At 41.1% G+C, this 16,560-nt stretch overlaps 2 protein-coding genes across 5 annotated transcripts; one reads left to right on the forward strand and one right to left on the reverse strand.

The window, feature by feature from the left end:
• Window positions 1-872: 872 nt before the first annotated feature.
• Window positions 873-4,726, reverse strand: LOC306713598 (chymotrypsin-like protease CTRL-1). 3 transcript variants are annotated; one of them, XM_079183353.1, is made up of 7 exons: window positions 4,628-4,726; window positions 4,376-4,451; window positions 3,868-3,882; window positions 3,551-3,719; window positions 2,105-2,373; window positions 1,526-1,671; window positions 873-1,402 (listed from the first exon to the last, which is right to left on the reverse strand). In XM_079183353.1, exons 2-7 carry the CDS (start codon window positions 4,416-4,418, stop codon window positions 1,067-1,069), a joined length of 978 nt encoding a protein of 325 aa, XP_079039479.1. In that variant the 5' UTR covers window positions 4,419-4,451; window positions 4,628-4,726; the 3' UTR covers window positions 873-1,066. The 3 variants fall into 3 exon arrangements, with proteins under 3 accessions (XP_079039479.1, XP_079039480.1, XP_079039478.1); XM_079183354.1 differs by lacking the exon at window positions 3,868-3,882 and having other exon boundaries at window positions 4,361-4,451; XM_079183352.1 differs by lacking the exon at window positions 4,376-4,451 and having other exon boundaries at window positions 4,628-4,719.
• A 5,191-nt stretch (window positions 4,727-9,917) lies between these two features.
• Window positions 9,918-14,939, forward strand: LOC306712750 (uncharacterized protein). 2 transcript variants are annotated; one of them, XM_079182160.1, is made up of 11 exons: window positions 9,918-10,076; window positions 10,265-10,570; window positions 10,766-10,876; window positions 11,186-11,347; window positions 11,767-11,997; window positions 12,099-12,149; window positions 12,244-12,498; window positions 12,568-12,912; window positions 13,046-13,324; window positions 14,122-14,397; window positions 14,615-14,939. In XM_079182160.1, the coding sequence occupies exons 1-11, from the start codon at window positions 9,959-9,961 to the stop codon at window positions 14,632-14,634; spliced, it is 2,154 nt and encodes a 717-aa protein (XP_079038286.1). In that variant the 5' UTR covers window positions 9,918-9,958; the 3' UTR covers window positions 14,635-14,939. The 2 variants fall into 2 exon arrangements, with proteins under 2 accessions (XP_079038286.1, XP_079038287.1); XM_079182161.1 differs by having other exon boundaries at window positions 13,046-13,318.
• Window positions 14,940-16,560: the final 1,621 nt, after the last annotated feature.

A 16,560-nucleotide genomic window follows, 5' to 3' on the forward strand; every position in this document is an offset into this window, starting at 1 on the left:
ATTGTGTTTAAAAAGATATGTGAGATTTAAAAAACAAATAAATTCAGGACTGAAATAGAAGTTATTCATAATTTACATATAGCTAAGTATTTTTTCATAGTGGCGGTGGCCGACTGAATTAGGTTTCACTTTTGTTTTACATGTTCACAGATGTAATGATAAAGTTTCTGCTTTTTAGTCGCACATATTTTATTGCACGTACAGTAACGAGCGTAATTGCCGTCAACTCGAATACCATTCACTTCATCTGGTTCACTTCACTACAGCGGCCTATCTGCTTGTGGTGTGTGTTTTTGTCTATGTGTTTGTGTGTGGTTGGAGGAGCTCAGCCCGACAGAGGGCAGAGCAAATGCTCGCTGCAGTGTGATGATAAATTACATCAAAACATTACAAAGTACAAATAAAAAGCACCCGTAACGTCTGGGCTTATCAATACTACGATCTTTAACGTATCCCTACATTCAGATAATGTAAAACACGAAAAATATTTTCGTATATTGTTTATAAAGCATCTCAAAACGAATTGGCCTATTTTGTATAATCCCTAGACATGTAAAAAGTGCTTTTTATCAGTGAACTATTTATGAAAGTCACGTCGTTGTGTGCGCCAAGTTGCTAAAAATCAGAGGTGACTGCGCCGCTGGATAAGGCTATGAGGTTATCATTCACACAAAGTGGGTTTTTTTTAATTGTGTTGTGGAATCTGAATCAAATTCAAGTTACCAAAAAAGAAAATCTTCAAACTGTTCCCAGAAATAGTGTCAATTCAGACTAAAGCCATTCAGTTTCTTTAGTTTTAGATTCTTATTCTTTTAAATTCATCCCATTGTGACTGATGGAGAAAAACAGACCATGTTTTATTATTTGTTTTAATATGAAGGGTGAATGGTTTTATATCATTATCTATGAAATTGAGAGATGATTTCAGAGTATCTATATGTTAAATGAAGTTTGTTACATTAGAATAGGCCAATAGGAAAGAGTGCAATCCAAAGGATGTTTCAACAGAGACAAAACTAGAGTGCTGCAGTGTCGTGACACTTAGACAACACAATCGCCACTGCAATTATTGTGATGTTATAGATATAACGCCAAGTATAATCTTTGTAAAATGATTAAAAGACAAACAAAACACAACACAACAAAGGAGGAAATCAAGACGTTTTTCAGAGACTGAGTCACGGCACACAACGCTGTTGTCTTCGTCAGTGCCACTGGAGCTGAATGTCACAAAGCTAACTTTTGCCCCCGCCACTTGATCCAAGATCCAAGTCTGGAACTGAGATACTCGAGCATAGACTTCAGGGAAATCAGCCTGGGCACAAGGTACTCCAAAACTGGCAATGCCGCCCTGGATCCACTGTGAGGCTTGTTTACATTGCAAAGGTCCACCAGAGTCTCCCTGAAAAGAAGGGACGATACAGTTAGTTGATACTAGGGATGGGTACCGAACTCGAAATTCTCTGGCACTAAATCATTAAAGACCAGATAATTAAAAATCAAAACAGTGGATTATTATTTTAACCTGGCATGTTCCTTTGTTCTCTTGTCCCGCACAAATCATTTTGTCAGTGATGGTTGCATTGGCTGGGCGGTAGTTGCAACTGCACTGCTTTTCTCCAATAACGGGAATCTGAACCTCCTGCAGTGATTGAGAGGCTGGTATGGGCTCTGTGGGAGGAAGAGTATAAAGTCAGAAGATACAGTGTTTATTTCTGGTCTTTTTGTACAGTTTTAAGGCGATTTTTGTTTCTTGCTGGTTTTCTCATCAAATAACTTTGTGTGTGTGTGTGTGTGTGTGTGTGTGTGTCCAACAAGAGTCAAGAAGTCTTGTGACAATGCAATAGTTCTTGCATCGTAATCATTAATTAGTTTGTGTCACACTAAACTTTGGGACCGTCTTACCGAAAGTGTTTTTGAAAAAGAGCTGTGTGAATAAAGGATCAACTGTCAGGAAACAAGTCTGAAGCATGCTAGCAGCTCTGTAAGGCTGCACAGCAGTGCTTTGAGCAGTATGCTAACATGCTCACAATGTCCATGCTAACATGTTGATGTTTAGCAGAGTTACTATCTTGGGTTATCATGTTAGCATGCCAAAACTCACCATCCTTTTTAAGGTTGCCCCAACCAGTGGCCCAGCAGGGGGTGGAGGTGTGAAACTGGCTGGAGTTACTTGCCAGACAGACGGGTCTGATGTAGTCGGTGAATATGACGGGGCTTTGGAGCTTCATAAGGGCAATGTCGTTGTTGAACAAAGTGTTGTTGTAGTCAGGATGGACGATGATCTGGGACACGGCGCGGTTTACCTCATTAATGTTGGGGCCAGACTGAGTGTCTCTTCCAAAGTAGAGAATCCATGCACTGGGTGAGCTTCTGGATAAAAGAATAAATCAATGAATACTATCATTAAGACTAACAGGTTGCAACAAGTTTTATCAGAACTAGTCAGCAGGTGTATCAGTAAATTTCAGTTCCTCAATCAAGGAGAGCGAAAGAGGAGTGGCGTTTATAACAGCATCGCCGTTTAATGTGGCGTTGAACATGTGCATCGGGCAGCGAATAGCATCCTAAGCTTCATATTGATTTTTTTTTTCAATGACACATAATGGGCAACAAACATTTTATTTGAACTCTTAACAGACTGATGTCTTCTGTGTCAGTGTTTGTTTGTTTGTTTTAAATGACATAACAAGGTTATACGCTGAGCTGAGGTGGCTTCATGTTGTGCAATATTCGAATGTGAGGTCGTACCAAACACGAAAAAGAGCTTTGATATTATATGGAGAGGTATAATATTCCAAGTCTAGGTAGGGTTTCTGAAAAAATGCTGAAGCCAATTTATTTCAAATATATTATTGAAAACTCCAAAAATGGAGCTTATCTGTTTTGTAAGAATTCATGAGAATTGTTTTCCTCAGGAGATATTTTCCATGTGAAATTGAAGAGCATTTGGTCGATCTCTTTCAGTAGTTTGAAATCAAGTTGCATATGTCAGTCATGAGAATTAATCCTCTGCCTCCGAACGAGATTCCTTGGGAGCCATTAGTTTAATTTTCTTATATATATATATATATATATATATATATATATATATATATATATATATTTTTTTTTTTTTTTTTGTATAACATGATTGAAATGTAATAGACAGATATTTGGTTTTGACTTTGCAAGAATAGTTTAGTTGCATCTGCCAGCTGAGTAATGATTACTTTTCTACCAATAGAAGATCTTTCACAACACTCAATGTAATATGGACTGCAAAAATAGCCACTAACAGGAAGACGCGCAGAGGTGGGACATTCCCGTCTAATGCGTCTAGACAGATTAAATATAGCAGTTTTACAACTAGTTTTACATTAGTTTAATAAAACTATTAATATTCTTAGAAATGGTTTTGATAGCTTTTGAAAATAATGACCGAAGCCAAATTTCTTTAAAGACTGTAAAATGAACGGATGCTCCACTTTATCAAAGCTCGAAAGCTTTTGAGATGTCTGGAAATACAACAATTACATTAACAGATGCAGGTGCGATGAGTTTTTCTTACATTACGATGCAGTGGGCTGCTGTGAGTACCCACTGGTCACTGATCAGGGTCCCCCCGCAGATGTGAAGGCTAACGCGAATGATGTGCATGCTGACCTGCCAGGGCCATGATCCAGCAGTAGCATTCTCACCACCCACTATCCTTGTGTTCAGACGTGCCAGTCCACAATCTGACAGAGCAAAGACAACTGTGTGTCAGTACGAATACAATAAAGTGAGGCTGGTTCATGAGGGACGCTTAAAATGTTCTTCATTTGGAGCTGTGTTCAACGTTGTCACAGTGCAGCTCTGGAGTAAATGACATGTGACTGTGCTTACCCTGAGCCTTTGACCCTGTAGGAAAGAGAGATGAGTATTAGTGTAGCAGATATGAGTAACTACAGACACTAGGTGGCACTACAGTTTCAGCTACTTCTTGAACTCCTTATGAGGTGTGTCATCTATTGCTGTGTTGGCTTGAGACATTTACTAAGTATGACATCACGGAACCAAACCTGCAGCGCTGCAGAAGCGCTTCAACTTCTCGGTCGGTATGCAGAACGGACGAGTGCCTGTTTTTAAGTTTCATGTGAACGTTGCACAGACGCCTCAGCTGAGACTGCCGGCATAGCGCTGCAACACTTGTCTTTCGGTTTTATTGAAGGCATTCACTTTTAAGAATTCTGACATTCTGAAGTATTGTTTATTTGTATTTGTTATAGAATAAGACTCATTTAAAAAAAGGTTTGGTGTGTTTTTATGCGTGTTTGTAATGCTGAGTGATACAAAAGAATATCCGAATACCCAAATTAAAACCGAATACATACACAACGAATGAATAACTCACAAGTCCAATATTCATGTCCAGCCCTAGTCTTCATGAAGTTCATATTCAGGTCATATTTAAAGGTGTTTTTAACAGTCTGTAAAAGAACCAGACATTTCAGGACAGTACAATCCAGCACATTATCTACATTTTTTAAAATGACCATAAAGTCAAAACCTCTCTAACACTGTTCAGACAAACTAAACATGGGCTGTACAAGAGATATATTGGTTTGAAATACATAATAAACTGGTAAATCAGTGTAAAACTCACCTTGTCCAGCGAGGACGGCACATATCAGGAGTATCCCCACAGTCCAGGCTGCCATACTGTGCTGTCACAAACCTTTTGCCTTCAGTAAACGCAGAGAGCTCCTCTGATTGAGCATCGTAGTTCACTGCAGTGTTATGTACAGTGAACATTCCTGCCCAAACCTGTTTTTCAGGAAGCATTGAAAGTTGATGGCCTCCAAGATAACATGGGTAACTCTTTTTCAATAACATAATTAGCCAAATGATAGCTTGTAGTTTTGGTTACCCAACTAACTTGCATAACGTGGATTTCACAGGATACAGAGTTAGCTGGCTAGCTTTCACTGTAACAAAGCTCACGGTAACATTCGGCCAATAATATCATCTGTCGCCAACAGTTGGTTTCAGTTTCGTATTTCCTTTCTTGGAGCATCAACTGCGGGAAGTCTTTGCAGAAAAATTAAATCATGAAGCAATAAAAACAAAACTGCTTTAATAACAAACATGTTACTGTTAAGTACGCTCACCAACACAGGCCAATGGTCTGACGCTAGCATGTGGCTAATACAACAATCTAAGCTAACATTACTGCTTTGTCAAATTACTGTTAGGAAAACTGACTGTTGTCTATTTTTCACTTTTCACATTGCCTCTTGTGGACTTGTGTATATGTTTAGAGTAATTGCTGTTGTGAAGTACAAAAATGGAACAATTTACAGACCTGAATGTAAAGGACTCTACTCGTTTACGTCAACATTTACATATTTTTAATAGGAAAAAAATTCTATGATTTTTAAGATAGTTTGACTCCAGTAATGCTGATCTGAACCAGGTAATGGCTACCAATTGCATGTTAGCTACTAGTAAAGAGTTACTTTGTCCTTAATCGTGGGCAAGTAGCCTTTAGACGCAAAAGCAGAATGGGTTAAAACAATTACTGAAATCAATTATATAATAGCAATAGCAAAGTTTATTTCTATAGCACAAGGAACAGCCATAAAGAATATGATTAAGTGATAGTTTAAAGTACATAAAATAGTAATTAAACAGAGATTCATATTTTAAAAGATATGGAATATAATTTAAAGTACATAAAATAAAATAAAGACTAATAATATTGTAGCTCAATCATAGGCAGTTTCTTTCTTTTTTTTTACATTTGTTGCACATTCTGGCAGCTTGTTGCAGTTGCATGCAGAATAACAGCTACATAGCCATTGGTGGAACTAATTGAAATGTAATCTATGTATTTTGTATTTTCAATGTCACATTAAGAGATGTTTTTTAGTTTCATAGACTATTGTGACCTGTTGCTTTTAGGGAAAGTGTTTGTACAGTTTAATATGTTTTTTTTTGTTTTTCTTTAAGTTTCACAAAGTTGCCAGTGGGCAAAATGCTACCACCAGGAGGACTGTGTCCGTCTTGGACTCGTTTACTACTGGCGTATTAGTAAAGATTGTCAATGTGCCGTCACAAATGTTAATATGAAATTTACTTTATTTTACTGACAGATGTAGATTCTGGTTGAATATTTATCTGTGTTATTTTTAACTATGTTACCCAAACGGAGCTATATATCTATAAAAATGGACATTAATATATCTGACTAAATGTCTGTCAAACAAAAAAACTTCAATGCTTCCATTTCAAGGACTTAACAGTGTGTGTAACACTGCGTCCAAGTTCACCGTCACTGTGTACATTGCAGAACATTCTTATCTAATCTCGCAGCATTCAAATCATATACATATTTCAGACTATCAAACACAAAATCCAGCAGCGTTTGTAGATGCATTACTATATGGTTTATATTGCCTCAAGAAAAACAAATATATGTAGCATTACGCATGTTGATTTAAAGCAAGAATCTTGCAAAACCTGCACAGCTAGTCGAGTTATTTCATTCCTTCCATCGGCAGGCGTGTCCTCCATCAAACCCTCGTTTCCCTCCTCTTCTCTCACCCCCCTGAAGTGCACTCAATCTTTCGACCTGATGAAAGGAATGAGTGTCAGTAAAAGAAAGAAGAGAAAACATGACTAATCAGAAAGAGCACAAAGAACCAAACACAAACGGGGAAAGGGAACGCGTTAATCACTTCTTTCAAACACCTAAAACACCTTTTGTTTCTATCCAAAGTAAAGCAGAGAAGGACCAAGAGAAACGAACACAGACGCCCTGTGTGATCTCCAAAATAAGAAATGTAAATGCTCACTGACTGATGTGTGTCTCATAATACCAATCAAAGTGCAAAGTCAAACAATTTAAACAGCAAATCGAGTTAATGAACATAAAGAGGAGGATGTTGTGGATATAAAAAAAGTTACCTCGATCAAAGGCAGCACTCATAGCAAAAGCTGACTACAAAGACAGACGGCCTGTACAGATTCATCAGCACACTAACTTCTTCACAGTAGAGTTTTAGTCTTGAGTGTTTGCCCACATAAGCTCAGTGGGATCACCCTCTCCGTTTGTTCATGGCAACACTGCACCAATGTAAAGTAGCCCCAAAACCTTGGCCGGAGGCCCGTCTGAATTTTAAGTGACCTATTTGCCCACTTGTGTGTCCCTGCACATCTCCCTCCTTCTCCTCGCTCCGTCAGACCTCTAGGGCTCGCTTATTTAAGAGGACATACACATATCAAGGGCCTCCTTTCACTGAGGCCCTGGGACAATATTTCTTATTTCCCATCTGGCAGGACAAACCCGCCCCCTGACACCTCCTCGCTCTCTATATAAGACGGCAAAAGGGCCAGATGATAAGAACCTGGTGTCAAGACAAGCCTGGCCATGCGGTGTAAAGTCCTCGCCTACGTCGTCCTCCTGACTCTCATAAAGCATGGTGAGTATTGTGTCATTACACTCACAGGCCAGTTACAAAGACTGCATTGTTGTTTCTTCACCTAACGAGCTGAACAGGTGAAATTATAGATATTGATACTGAGCCGTTTGAGATTTCTCTGAATTTGAAGGCTTGTAACAGGAGTGTTTAACAGTTCCCAGTGCAAAGCATCAGTTTGTGTAGATCCTTTAGTGGTTTACTAGGTGGGAGTTAGAATAAGTGTAAAAGTACAGATGTTGGTCATATTCAGACGTGTCAATGTCAACGACCTTTTATTTCGGGTTGATTCATGGTAAACCAGTACAAGTATCTGAGCATTATGTGTACAGTGTAATAAGTCTGAGCAACATGACAATGCATAAAGTGAATGGGACTGTTTTATGCTTGTATTACATTTACGAGATAACCATAAATGTAATTCAGTGTTTCAATGTCAGTGCTGCCATTTTATCCATGTTGTCCAGCCACACAGTGTAGTAATTCACATGCGCTGAAAAATTACAAAAGCTAAGTAATTATTGCGAAGTGAAATCCTTGTTTACATACAAGTTGGCACACTTCTCTGTCTACCTTTTTTATATGTTGTCATGTCTAGGTGATTCGGGATATGATCATTACTATGGTTGCAAGCAGTGACCAGTATATTGTCTTTATCAGACATTCTGTATTTCTTCCAAATTGACGCAATATAGACTCAAATTCTCTGATTTGACCTAAATGTTTTGAATTACTTTAATCTAGCTGTTGATCGATTCGGACCACAAGTGTTGCTTCGTTGGTGGATTAGCATGATGTTTGACTATTTGTGCTTTTGTAGCCAAAAGTACTCACCAAAGCAGAGCATTGGTCGCGTCTTTATTGAAATTCTCATTCTTGTCTTTCCTGTCAACCTGCTGTAGTCGGCACATCAATCAAACTTAACAAGAGGTGCAACATAAACACTTCACACTGAAAAAAGCTTTCCATTGCTTGACTCTATACCTGCCCTCAAGTATTTATTGTACTAGTTACTAATTAAGCTGATTGGTTGACCAGACGACACTCAAAGGCTTTATATTTACTCTGATTCAAGGAGGTATACTGAGTTTACTGATTTACGGTTAGGGATGAAAAGAAAGAATGTGCAGCGGAAAATTTCATGGAACTCAAAGCCCTGACAGAAAGTTCCTCATCGCTTTTCAGGTTTTTGACATGTTTAAAAAAACAAACTTGAGAAGGCGGCTACTTTTTGCCCAAGCTGAAGCATGTATTTGTTCCGGTATTTTTCTAACAGCAGGTATTAAGCGATTTAATAAAAAAAGAACAGGCTTAAAGGGAGCTATAGCCTTGTGGGTAATTACATTACATAGTGGTGCTGTGGGTTTATGTTTTGTGATAAAACACTGGAATGTTTGTTATCTGTTTAACACACAGTAGTGTAAGTAAACGCAGAGAAGTGTCATAGAGTCAGCTAAAGGACCCAGAAATGGTATTAACACAGCAATATCTATCTAAGTTTGCTCACAGTAGCTACTGATCACAGCAGACCAAGTAAGACTGTGGAAACAAATGATTGAGTTTATTTAACCGAATCAAGGTGGTTTTTATTCCTTATGGATTCAAACTTTCATTTGTACGAGGATTCTAGCTTCATTTCTACTTTCAAAAGACAGCTTCACAATAGTTATAAGCTATTAGTGTCACATGTTAGTTTGACTCGGGTCATAAAATGTCTTAAACTATTAATAAAATAAATGTAGATTTAAAACTGCAGTTGAAGATTGTTAACCAAATATTATAGGCACATTATAGGCCCCCCCCACCCCCCCCCCCCCCCCCCCCCCCCCCCCCCCCCCCCATGTGTTGCAGTAAGAAGCATCAATGAGCTTTTTATTTCCTCTCCCTCTAAACTTTCTTTCTCTGCTCACAGTGTCTCCAAGTGAAATACAGGCCGGCCCAAATACAAATGCAACCCTCCCCTGCAATGTGACGCTCCCGCTCTCCGTAAACGAGTCTCTCCTCAAAGTCAACTGGACACGTAACAGCTCCGACATCGCCTCGTTCAGAGAAGCAGCGACGCACGTAGTGGAAGGCCTCAGTTGGAACAACAGCAATTTCGTCAACGGGGACTTTTCACTGACGGTTCTCAGAGCCGCTCTCGACCTGCAGGGGGTGTACGAATGCACGGTCAGCTACAACTCCACAACGCTGCACTCCAGCAACATTACATTTAGTATCCTCGGTATGTCTTTGTGCAGTTGTTGAGGTTTCATTTGCACATTTAGGTTCACATTTGCACATAAAAGCAGGTACAAAGCTCAACTTTTCCCTCTCAATTTAATTTGTGTCCTCTTTTAGCTTCCCCCACTCTGTCAGTCCCTCAGCAGTGGGTGGTGTTGGAAACAGAGAGCCAGCTTAAATGCCATGCAGACGGTTTCTACCCTCCTCCTGTCTCGTTCTCCTGGACCAGAGATGGGCAGGTGATTCAACCTCCCTACCATGTTGAAGGTGAACAGACTCCAGATGGGTACTACATGGCTGTGGGCAACCTGACCCTCTACCCTTCCCGCGAGGACCAGAATGTGACCTTCGGCTGCAAAGTGTCTCACAAAGGCAGCAATCAAGACCTGGATTTCCAACTCAATATCACGTGTGAGTGACTCAAAGACACCGCATGACTTTGTACACAATCACTCATCACATTTTTATGTAGAGCCAGAAAAGCTACTTCCGTCAAACTTTTCTTTACAAACGGTGTCAACAACTGCTTAACCTTTTTTAAATTGGATTAAGCCTGGATGAAGCCAAATATTTTGAACGTTTTCTTTGTCACTCCTCAGACACTCCTTCTGTTAGACTTTCCGCCGTGCCTTCGCGCCCCGGGAACACTCCTCTCACTCTTTACTGTGATGTGGAGAGTTTCTACCCAGAGGAAATATCTGTGTCCTGGCTTCAAAACAGCACGGCCCTCCCGGAGCCCCCCGCCACTGAGCAGAACCCAGATGGGACCTACAGAACCACACACTATTATACTTTGAGCCCTGAGCAGAGGGAGCGAGGCGGGAAGGTGGAGTGTGCAGTAAACCAACCTGGGGTAGTGCACCCAGTCAGTGGCTCAGAGCACCTGGAGAAACTGGACCCCCAAGGTATATGTTTGACAAGACGAGGTTTTCTAAGAGCTGACTCGGGGTACAATTCACACCTCTTTTACACATGCACAATCTTTTTTTCACTTTGAATGATGGAATGGAATGATGGAGTAACTTGTTTGTCCTGTTCTTGATGCTTGCACGCTGTACTTAAATTTACATTCACATTTTTCACACTCTGTTCCCTCTCAGATGAAACTCCGGTGTTGACTAAATCAGCCAAAGCATCTGTGGCGATGATGTGTATCTCTATCGTGCTGGTCTTCCTGCTCTGCTTTGGCTTTTCTTGGAGGAGAAGGGATGGTGAGTCAGCGGGCATACATGCATGCCACTGTGACCCCTTAAAGGAAGCAAAGTCTTCTCGTGAACTTGAAACCGCAATGCCTCTGTTCTTTTTATTTAAGTGTCACATCACCATCAATTACCATCAATTACCATCTTAAGTACAGAAACAATAGGTTTCAGGAGCACTTGATCCAGCAGGTTGTGAGGAATGCATTCACTGGATTAAAATGTGTTGGAAATGTTAACCATAAATTGCTACCTCAGGCCACCTTTCTTCCCTTTTGTCTGACTGACTCTTTTATCTCCATTCTGTCTCCCCTCCCTCAGAGAAACAGAAGTCTTTGAATGTGTCGGGGATCATCCTCCCTCCACGCGTGATTGTAGGTCATAAGGGCAGACTGACCGTGAGCATTGAGGGCAGGAGGGTGGACCGAGTCCAGACTGCATGGTTCCTCGATGACACCCCTATCTCTGACACTTCTCTCACAGGTAGGAGAGCTTGACACATCCACATAACCAGCAGTTTGCTGGGGAACTGACAAACTTTGGCAGCACAGCATGAGTTTGTGATAACTGACCCAGCTCTTCTGCCACAGAACTTAATTATGAATTCTAGTGGAGATCACAAAGTTTGTCTATGATCACTGTCAGACTGTGGGAAAAGATCATTTTTCCAACCTTAAAGAAATAGTTAAACATTTTGGGAAATGTCTTTATGCTGTCTTTAAAATATCTTTTATTTGTATTGCAACTACCCCTAAAACACACCATGTTTTCTCTTTCACACTTAATTCTGCTAACAATTTACAACCTTACACACATAGGAACCTCCAAAGCTAACTTTAACTGCCTCTATAACCCCCTAACCACCATCCATCTGCCCTACGGTCTAACTCTCACCGCCCCAGCGTCAGAGAACGGCCCTCTGCTGCCCTCCAGAGGCGAGATGGGTTACTACAAGCTGCACACTCAAGGCCCGCTGCACTCCACTGGAAGTGGCATTCAACAGCTGATCTCCTCGCTCACCTTCATTCCCCGGATTTCAGTCCACAAGGCAGCTGTGTTTAAGTGCCAGGTGTCCTACATGGGCAAAGATAAGATCGTGGTGGAGAGGGTGTCGGAGAAGTTTACGATCCTGTGTAAGAAGAGATTTTCACTTATCCACTTTTCCTCTATTTTTTTTTTTTTATCATTCCCACAATTTAAGAAATAGACATATTTTTTAAACTTTGTCTTTTAGCTGCTCCAGAAGTGTCAGAAATCCAGCTGGCAGAGACTCCAAGTAACCCTGGTAAGGCAGACAGTTTATCGTTCAGCTGTAGTTCAATACATTATGAAAAGCATTGATTGTGAGAGGCTACATCCACGCAATTTCTGTCTTCCAGATGTCATCAGCATGACTGTCCGGGCAACACATTTCCATCCGGACGTCATAACCTTCCGCTGGTTCTGCCAGGGGAGTGAGCTGAGCCCTGTGGCCTCCCAGGCCTCGTCCTCCCCTCGACCCGATTCTGAAGGCTTCTTTGCAGCCTTCAGCCAGTGTAAACTGCCCCGCAGTGAACTGGAAAAGGGAGGCACTAAAGTGTGGGTCAGTGTCCACCACATCGCCCTGAAGCAGCCAGTCACCCGCGAGACCAGAGGTAAGAGAAAGGCAATTTAATGATTCGTTAAAAAAATGAAAGCTTAAATTTCCACTTTATCCCAAATAGGATTCATCAATAGGCCGTGTGTGTCCGAAATCGTTGGCTCCAGTTCTTCCCCAGGGCAGCCTTCGACCCTCGGATGTGAAATCACAGATTTCTACCCTCCGAACATAACGGTCACCTGGCTGAGGCTCCGAGAGGGGGAGCAAGATGACCGAGAGGAGGAGGTGATAGAGGGAGGAGAGATGTGGGGCCCCGTACAGACTCATCCCAGACTCTTCAGGGCGACTGCCACTCTGAAGAGAAAGGCAACAAATCGGGAGAAAAGGGAGAGAGGAGGAATTATTTGCAGAGTGGAGCACTGCTCCCTCCAGGAGCCTGTTGAGAAACACTGGAGGAACGTTGACATTGGTATGACTCATTATAGACGTAACAGCTTTTTGATGTTATCTTTATAATATGGAGGATATTCCTACAATATCTTAACTTATGGAAAATGTATTCCTTTGCATTCACTTACTCTTTCTGTTTGTTTTTCGTTCAGTTGCTCCCTCCATTCCTCCATCGATCTCAGTCTGTTGGAGCAGTGAGGGGGTCGGTGTGTTCTCCCTCCTGTTGAAGGGAGGTCACCCTAAGGTGAAATTACTCTGGGCGGCGGGGGGGCCCACTCTCTCACCATTGGTTTCCAACGAGACAGAGGAGATAGGAGATGACGGACAGAGGGAGCTGAAAAGTGTGTGTGCCCTGGAGAGGTCCACAAGCCTGCCAAGTCAGACAAACAAACAGCTGGAGAGACGGAAGAATGGACATGCAATAAGTACTGGTCATTACCGTATCTACATATGTCTTGTTTTAAATAATGGCAGTTCAGAAGAGCTTTTCTTTCTGTTCCACTAGCCTAAACCTCACAGCGTATTTTCTGAAAGTTTGTAATACAACAATGCTACACATCAAAAGGAGCTCACTGTAGATGAGGAGCATACTACTAACAGTTGTGTAATGTCTTCTGTTGCTCTGGAGGACCGACCTTAAAGTCTTGGGTTATTTGTGGATTGGGTTCGGAGTCTACATGTTTTTTAATGGGAAGCCTGTGCTACTAAGTCTGGGTGTTGGGTTTAAGAGACACACGGGTATTTACCTGGTAAGGGAGCGTGCTATGAAACATGCTATTTCTGTTGCATTGTGGGAACTGTAGGAGCCAGCATGTACATACTGGAGTTTGAGCCGTAATAGTCTGCATTGAGTTTCAAGACGTTCTATTGAAGTGCAACACTAAATCACTGCAGTACTTGATGAATTTTCAGGAAAGTAGATTTCTTTTATTCAGCACTTATTATTTCTCCTCCAGCAGGTTCCTTGAACTTATCAGGTTGGCAAAAAAATTGCATTAGAAGTTGAAACTTAATGCTCCTCCTCTACACTGTTTTTTTTTCCTGAATATTTTTACAAGTTAGTTGGTGTTGCACACCTCACACTGTAGCCACAGGGGTATGATATGAAGACGACTTAATCCAAATTACATCCTGCAAACTGGCCAGTGCAGTATTCCTATTTCCTCTGACATGAAACGCAAACAAAGTTTAAGATTTTATTTCATTTGTTACTGCGCTCCTGTTACAGAAACTAAAGCTGCCGTCACAGACCCCGACACTGACGGAATAGAATACATTGATGACAAAGTGGATGGAGAGAATAACAACATTGACAGAGACGAGGAAACAAAGTCAGACGTGGATGAGGACAGCGACAAAGAAAGGGAGGAAGACCCGGGAGCACTGCACATCAACAGAGTCAACTTGAGGAAGGGCCCCAGAGAAAATGAGAGGGCGAGTTTGAGAGTCTGCGTGGAGATCACACACGCTGCACTCAAGCTTCCTGTTTATCGAACCTGGACAGGTGAGACCCGGCAAACCATAAACATACCTGTACATGCACACATTACGGAGCCGACATCATGAGAGACCCTCGCGAAAGCCAGGAGGTCTCACTGGTTGAGGGAAAGATTACTGATATGGCAGCTGTCATTTTGCTGAACAGAAAGTAAATGTGACACTTAACAGGAAGTTTGTTAATGTGTGTTTTTTTTTTAACTTTATGTTGTGTCCTCTTTCAGAGCCCGATGAGGAAATTTGATCTTCCGCATGAAAACCTTGATGTGTGAAAGAGTCCCTCTATTTCATATATGCCGTATAATACATCTAATATATGTCTTTATAGTCTAGTTTTTACGATATCCAACTGTTTTTGATGATGTGGTTTTGCATCCAACTTTTTACTGTATTTATTATCTTATATTTTTAATCTGTCGTCCATTACTATTTGTTCCAAATTCATGATATTTACAAATGTTAATATTTTTGTACAAAGAATTTTACAATGATATTCCAGGTTTGTGGATTTCTTTTTTTAAATCTGCTTTGGTAAATAAAATCCAATTAAATTTGTTTTGGAGAGATGTGTCTTTTTGTGAGTCTGAGTGTCATTTATTTATTTTTTTCAAAGAAAATTAGTCAACAAACAAAGCAACCTGCAGTTCTCTTCTGCTTGGTGTTCTGATATCTGTTGCTCAACTGCTGAGATGAGTTCTCATTTCAAAATTAGACTTCTGTTTTTTTTGCTGTTGCACTCTGACCACAGACACAGCAGAGGAGGTGATGCGTGGTTGAACTGAGTAATTTAAGTTGAGTTCAAAATCACCATGGCTGTCGACAGCATGAAACGTGTTGTTAAAAATAAATATCAGAAATAAAGACAGAATCTATGTTGCAGAAGAGTGACAACAAGTGGCAATAATGGTTAATGTTTGAAGTGTACTTGTGAAAAGAGTACTCCGATTTAGCTTTGCACTCCCATAACATTGTAGGACTATTAATGGACAGTTTTTCTTTCTTCTTTTATCCAAATTGATGCAGCAGAATCGGAGAGATCCTCTTTTTTTTATCTTCTTCCTCGTCATATCAAACTTTACCGGATGTTGCACAGCTCAGCCACAAAATGCTTTATACAACTTTTTCCACATAAGCAGTAGTATCACCTATATGCAGACTTTTGACAGATGTGTACCAGTGAAGTTTAAATATGAACTGTGACGGTAGCACAAGTAGAAGGTCAGCAAACTGACTTTTAATGTCAAGACGAACATGCAGCAATATAAGTTTGCCATTGAAGTCTAACATCATGGTCATACCAGACCAGGTACGGTGGTCGCAGCAAAAACCCCTCTAGTGTATTGAGCTAAAAAAAAAAAAAAGGTCTGCTTCAAGCGCATCCTTGGGGTTTAAAGTGCTGTGTGCAATATCTCCAATTTGAACACCAGCAAAAACAAATGCAACCCAGTCTGTTATGTGCCATTTAGGCTTGAGGGACTTCATAACAAGCGAGGTTGGCAAAGATTAACATGCGTTTGTTAATTGAGCGACGGCGGCCGTAACAGTCAGACATGTTCTCAGAAGCTCAGTGTCACACATCAACTCAGAAACCATCACACACACTTTTGCGGCCTGAAGCGCGATGTGCACATCCGCAAACTGTGCAGCACGCACGTAGGCTTGATGCACAGGCGACTCAGCTGTGTTAATCACACTCTTCCTCATAATGTTACCCCGGACATTTGTCTGTATGAGGAACTAGACGCGACTTTATCAGCGGAGGTGCTCGTCGCTGGACGGGTGGAGCTGGCTGCAGAGTTTGTTTTTTTAAGGAAAAGTAAACTGCCTGGGTCTGTTTGAATTAGCAGCGTGGTCACATCCAGTCAGAGAGGCAACGAGGAGCAAGTGTTGAAGATGGACCCGGACGGTCCCCCCTCCAGGGTGGACAGGACTTTCTGGACAGTTTGGGTGAGCCGCTGCGTCATCTATAACCAAACGTGTTTTTAGATAACTTCTTTACATTTAATGTTAAACGCAGTGAAATGTGGATGGAAAGTCTCCCTCCTCCAGTGTGCGTAGCCTCTCTCTCTCTCTCTCTCTCTCTCTCTCTCTCTCTCTCTCTCTCTCTCTCTCACATAGGCTTGCTCTCTCAAATGTAAGTTTGCTTCATTGGCAAGACCACATTAAGGAA

Source organism: Pholis gunnellus (assembly GCF_910591455.1).
Source record: "Pholis gunnellus genome assembly, chromosome: 21".
In the NCBI taxonomy this organism is placed as follows: domain Eukaryota; kingdom Metazoa; phylum Chordata; class Actinopteri; order Perciformes; family Pholidae; genus Pholis; species Pholis gunnellus.

What these genes read in the sequence shown, in the direction of transcription:
- LOC306713598 (XM_079183352.1), bottom strand. Translation starts at nt 4,682, where the DNA reads ATGGCAGCCTGGACTGTGGGGATACTCCTGATATGTGCCGTCCTCGCT. An exon ending in GGGCAACCTTAAAAAGGATG is followed by an intron (nt 1,672 to 2,104) that starts GTGAGTTTTGGC and finishes TTCCTCCCACAG; the next exon opens with AGCCCATACCAGCCTCTCAA. An exon ending in AGAACAAAGGAACATGCCAG is followed by an intron (nt 1,403 to 1,525) that starts GTTAAAATAATA and finishes CCTTCTTTTCAG; the next exon opens with GGAGACTCTGGTGGACCTTT.
- LOC306712750 (XM_079182160.1), top strand. Translation starts at nt 9,959, where the DNA reads ATGGCTGTGGGCAACCTGACCCTCTACCCTTCCCGCGAGGACCAGAAT. An exon ending in TTTCCAACTCAATATCACGT is followed by an intron (nt 10,077 to 10,264) that starts GTGAGTGACTCA and finishes GTCACTCCTCAG; the next exon opens with ACACTCCTTCTGTTAGACTT. An exon ending in TGTTTATCGAACCTGGACAG is followed by an intron (nt 14,398 to 14,614) that starts GTGAGACCCGGC and finishes GTCCTCTTTCAG; the next exon opens with AGCCCGATGAGGAAATTTGA.